General features: G+C 41.0%; 1 protein-coding gene across 1 annotated transcript; it reads left to right on the forward strand.

Moving 5' to 3' along the window:
• Positions 1–3177: 3177 nt before the first annotated feature.
• On the forward strand, positions 3178–4998 carry LOC113744605 (voltage-dependent T-type calcium channel subunit alpha-1I-like). The gene is made up of 6 exons (XM_027275077.1): positions 3178–3201; positions 3459–3619; positions 3702–3819; positions 3903–4058; positions 4302–4379; positions 4978–4998. Exons 1-6 carry the CDS (start codon positions 3178–3180, stop codon positions 4996–4998), a joined length of 558 nt encoding a protein of 185 aa, XP_027130878.1.
• The last annotated feature ends 712 nt before the right edge of the window (positions 4999–5710 follow it).

Below are 5710 nucleotides of genomic sequence, written 5' to 3' on the forward strand. Positions count from 1 at the left end.
AGAGATATAGACACCAAATAGTAAGCAGACTCAAACTCTACTTCACCTGCCCATGGTGCTCTATGGCCATGGTTACCACACTGACGAAAATGGCAAACATGATCACTTGGTTGAACAGTTTACTTTTGACGACCGCTTCTCTTGAACGGTCCAGATGTGAACCTGGAGGATGGGGGAGTCCTCAGGTTAGTGAGGCGACATCGCTGCTGCAGAAAGCTTATTGACAAGTCTCACCATTAAGGAATCCTTCCCGCTGTCGTAGGCTGCACCGTGTTACATCACCTATGGAAAAAAGACCTCGGTGAGGTCAAGGTGAGGTCCCATAATTTACACTTTTCTGGTGTTTATTTGAAGTTGTGATATCAACTTGTAATATATATTTGCAGATTTAAAAACCAAAAACTACATCAGTATAGTTTTACACCTCCTCTCTCACGCTTCTCTTTGAAGCCCTAGCAAGAATAGAGCTGCAGCAGCCACTATCCATTAAAAAAAAAGCTCGTATTATGGTGGTCAACAGAAAATATTGGAGCCTAACTCGCCCTTTTTGTACTCTAATATTTTAGTGTGTAAAAATAAACTAATGCTCAATGAGCGTAAAACACAGACAACAGACATAAATACAAGGTTTAAGCTACTTCAGTATAAATGGCTTATGAGAATGTATAACTCCTGTCAGGCTGCATCATGTCTGCTAATAATACTGATGTTTGTTCTAAATGTTTATCTATTTCACTGTCTTTGGGAATGTCTAACATCCAAATTTCTGGAAGGATGTTACAAACATTTTGTCAGATATGTTTAACACAAGGTCCCCTTAAATTCAACCGAGCGTGACTTTAAAACACATACAGTCGCTAACCTGTTGTATATAGAGGAGATCACCCGCGACAGGAGGGTCAACAATGTCAGATAGGGTTTCCTCACCTGAACCGAGGGTCTAAGGACAGAGGGTGTCACTCCCTGTACAGATTGTAAAGCCCTCCGAGGCAAATGTACTTTGTGACTTTGGGCTATACAAATAAAATTGATTTGATTTGATTTGAATCGGAATCATAAAAATCTTATCAATTCCCTATTCCTATCTGAGACATGTTGACCTCCTGTCTGCGGGTGATCTCCTCTATATACAACAGGTTAGCGACTGTATGTGTTTTAAAGTCAACGCTCGGTTGAATTTAAAGGGACCTTAGTGTTAAACATATCTGACAAAATGTTTGTAACATCCTTCCAGAAATTTTGGATGTTTAGACATTCCCATAAACAGTGAAATAGATAAACATTTAGAACAAACATCAGTATTATTAGCAGACATGATGCAGCCTGACAGGAGTAATATACATTCTCATAAGCCATTTATACTGAAGTAGCTTAAACCTTGTATTTATTGTCTGTGTTTGTCTGTGCTTTTAAACAAGCATCATTGAGCATTAGTTAATTTTTACACACTAAAATATTAGAGTACAAAAAGGGCGAGTTAGGGCTCCAATATTTTCTGTTGACCACCATAGTACGAGCTTTTTTTTAAATAGATAGTGGCTGCTGCAGCTCTGTTCTTGCTAGGGCTTCAAGGAGAAGCGTGAGAGAGCAGGTGTAAAACTATACTGATGGGGTTTTTGGTTCTTAAATCTGCAAATATATATTACAAGTTGATATCACAACTTCAAATAAACACCAGAAAAGTGTAAATTATGGGACCTCACCTTGACCTCACCGAGGTCCTTTTTTCCAGTAGGTGATGTAACACGGTGCAGCCTATCGACAGCGGGAAGGATTCCTTAATGGTGAGACTTGTCAATAAGCTTTCTGCAGCAGCGATGTCGCCTCACTAACCTGAGGACTCCCCCATCCTCCAGGTTCACATCTGGACACCGTTCAAGAGAAGACCAAACAGCGTCGTCGAAAGTAAACTGTTCAACCAAGTGATCATGTTTGCCATTTTCATCAGTGTTGTAACCATGGCCATAGAGCACCATGGGCAGGTGAAGTAGAGTTTGAGTCTGCTTACTATTTGGTGTCTATATCTCTATATCTGTCCTTTCTTGCTCTCTCGCTTTATTCCTTTCCATCAGTCTAAGGAGTTGACATGGACGCTACATGTCACTAATATTGTCTTCTTTATCATATTTATTGTGGAGATGGCCATGAAGCAGCTGGTTCTCTCAGGAGTGTACTTTTGGGACCCAAACAATGTCTTTGGCTTTATTATCGTCATCAGCAGGTAACACGATCCCACAGAGTCTGGCTTTGATGCCTGTGATATTTACAGGAAATAATCTGCTCACAGTTCATCCTGATCACTCGTTTTTACAAAGTCCTGAAGTTATTGCATTCACTGTTTGGGTTCATTGTTCAGTTTCTCAGTTGTTCTGTTCAAAAATTTTCTATCAGGATAAAATTAAATTAAGGGCAGGAATACCTAAATTTAACATATGCTCATGTGGCTGGACTAGTGCAATTTCTCGGAAGCAGAGTTATTTATATCGACTTTTCAAGCTTGGAGCACAAAGTGCTGGTGACAGGTAAACATACACCTTGTGTGACAAGTAAATTTCCTCTGTGTGGGATCACTAAGGTCTATCTTATCTTATCTTAAAAAAAAACAAAAGGCGGCTGAGGAGTTCAGGTAAAAAACAAACAAACTACAATTCAATTAGCAGACGTCTGACAATGAAAAATACAGAGCTGAGATTCACTAAAAGCAGAAAGAAACTCGACAACGCAGGACTGAAGAGCTGACAAAGATGACCTGCCAAGTCAAAGAGGAAAAACACAGAGAGCTAATGAACTAACTAAATAAACAGAGGTGACGGAGAAAACAGGTGGGGAAAAAGACAAATACGGGAATTAAAGTAACATAAGACACTTGAGGAAAGACCCTTTCAACATAAAACAGGAAATATTAAAGCAGAAATACAAAACCATGACAGTTTTCTCTTTGAATAGAATTTTAATGATTTCCAGGTAAGTATGGAATGAAAAGCATTTCTAAAAGTACAAGCAGAACAATCATTGTTGTTTCCTCGAACAAAGAAAAGACAGGTGAAAACTTTTTTCAACTCATTTCCAGTTCTTCTTTGTAAAAGAGGCTAAAACGTGGGTGGAAGAATATTATTTATTCAAAATGTTAAGATCAAATAATAAGCTTATAACCTCAACATACAAAACTGTAGCTACATGGGGGCTGCTGTGGCTCAGGAGGTAGAGCCGGGGGTCGATCGGTGGTCCGATCCCCGGCTCTTTCAGTCTGCATCTGCTTGGGCAAGATACTGAACCCCCGAAATTCTCCCGCCATCGGTGTGTGAATGCGTATGAATGGTTAGCTCCTACAACTGATGAGCGGTTGCCACCTTGCACGGCGCTTTACAAATACAGTCCATTTACCATTTACATGGTAACAGTTGTCAGACAGACAGTTTTAAAATGTGTGTGTCTTTGTGGTTTTCATTGTGTGGGAGGTGATTGCTAAAGCCGACAGCAGGTTGTCAGTTCTGCTGCGGTTCGTGAGGCTGGTTAACTTCCTCCCTCACCTGAAGAGACAGCTGCTTGTGCTGAAGAGGACCATACAGAAGGCCGCCATGCTCTGTGGACTGCTGCTGATCGGCATGATGGTTTTTAGGCACGCGTACGCATCCACAGACACAAACGCTAATTCTGTCACTATGACGATGATTCTGACTAAATTCCTTGTTTTGCTGCAGTGTGCTGGATATGCAGCTGTTCTGGAATAGATTCAGCTTCCAGACAAAGAATGGAGTCACCGTCGCTGATCGGAAAAACTTTGACACCATACTCTGGTCCATGGTCACTGTGTTCCAGGTTGGTTTTTCACTTCCTAACTTGTGATTTCATCACAGTTTATACATAAATCTCTGTCTGTGTCACTCTCTCTGTCAATCCAGATTTTGACTCAGGAGGACTGGAAGCTGGTGCTATACAACGGCATGTCCGCCACCTCCCCCTGGGCTGTTCTCTACTTTGTCGGGCTCATCGTGTTGGAAAGAAATATTATTCTCAATATACTCATGGGCATAGTGGTTGAGAGCTTCCAGGAAAGGGTATATGGGCCTCTGTCTTAGTTTTTTCCTTAGTGCCAGATGTTTTTTTTTTAGTATGGCACACTCAAAACTTACTTTTTATATACCACAATATTTATGCCACATGCACTTTACTGCCTATTGCACTTCTGGTTAGATGCTAACTGCATTTCGTTGCCCTGTACATGTACATGTGTAATGACAATAAAGTTGAATCTAATCTAATCTAATCAAAACAGTTCTTTTTTTCCCCTGTTGTTACAGCGCTCCAGCTCCCCTCTCTCTTCCTGCGCCAATCTGACTGGCTTAGCGCCTTCAGAGGCAGAAAACAATGAGGAAAATGTAAGTTCTTAAGATTTCAAATAGTTACAGTTTAAATATAACTCACTTTGCTCAGCTGAATTCCATCCATGTTCCAGGACCCCCATCGGACGAGACTGCAGATCCACCGAGTTTAACATAGAGGAAGAGACGGACACCAATGAGGTGAAAAGAAGTCCTTTTGCCTGGAATGCACCAACAAGGAATCATTTTTCAACCTGATTGAATTGTGGTTTAACTTTATATTATGCTGTAGCGCTGCTCTTCAGTGTCGCTGGTGGTATTTTGTTCATGAGAGGTGACTGATGCGTAACTGTTCACCCCTGCAGAGATCTTTGAACCTGATACAGAGAGTGCAAAGAGCATGAAGACTGGTCATTCTACATACTGTCTCCACAGAACAGGCAAGTCTCAGATGTGCCACAGATGTTTATTAGTAACTACAGCTGGGCTGATGTAGGACATTATATTAAAATAAAGTTGATGATGATTTCTTTAATAAGTAGCTGCCTAATAAGTGGAATAATGTACAGTGACATGGTGATGCAGGATTATTTCTTCTTCCACTCTGTGGTTTTGTCCTCTTTTGCTAATTGAAGTGTGTGTTTTTGTGTCTTAGGCTGTTGTGTCCGACATATGATCTCTCACACGATGTTTGACCACATGATTCTGGTCTTCATTCTCCTAAGTTGTGTCACCATTGCTATGGGGATACCTGGAATAGCCCCTGAAAGTTGGGTGAGACACACATAAATGTAAACTAGCGTTGAGACCATAGACTGTATATAAAGGAGTATAAAAAGAGTTTGATTATGTCTAATACTAAATGAGTCTCACTCTGTCTTTTAGGAGCGATGGATCATTGATATGTCCAGTTATGGATTCTCCACCATCTTCCCGATAGAGATGCTTTTTAAGGTTAACACCAGTTTTGTGGTTATTGTAAAGTGGCATTCATATCAACCAATCCAAGAATCCATAATTGATGTGTAGTTGCTGTAACACCAGGTCCTGGCTCTCGGTTTGGGAAGGAGAGCTACTGCCGCTCTCCCTAAAATGTCGTGGATGGTTTGTTGGTGGTTCTGTCTTTAGTCGACGTTCTTGTCTCTCTGGTCAGCAGCGGCAAGAATACAAAGCTGGGAATCCTCAAAGTTTTACGCCTGCTGCGCCCACTGAGGTATGTCGGTGGAGTGTGTGTGTAGATGTGTTTTTTTGTGCTTGCGTCTGTTTTGCCGTGTACTAAATCCGATTTCTCTTCTCTTCTCTCAGCCTGTGAAGAACCACAATGAGTGGATGCTTCTTTTTTTTTATCTCCTTCATCATCATAAGCTTCGTTCTGCTCGACATGTTCA

Source organism: Larimichthys crocea, chromosome XXIV, assembly GCF_000972845.2.
Source record: "Larimichthys crocea isolate SSNF chromosome XXIV, L_crocea_2.0, whole genome shotgun sequence".
NCBI classification, from domain to species: Eukaryota; Metazoa; Chordata; class Actinopteri; family Sciaenidae; genus Larimichthys; species Larimichthys crocea.

Coding starts and splice junctions, on each gene's coding strand:
- LOC113744605 (XM_027275077.1), top strand. CDS start 3,178: ATGGGGGCTGCTGTGGCTCAGGAG. Junction 4,059..4,301: donor TTGAGAGCTTCCAGGAAAGG/GTATATGGGCCT, acceptor CTGTTGTTACAG/CGCTCCAGCTCCCCTCTCTC. Junction 4,380..4,977: donor CAGAAAACAATGAGGAAAAT/GTAAGTTCTTAA, acceptor TTTGTGTCTTAG/GCTGTTGTGTCCGACATATG.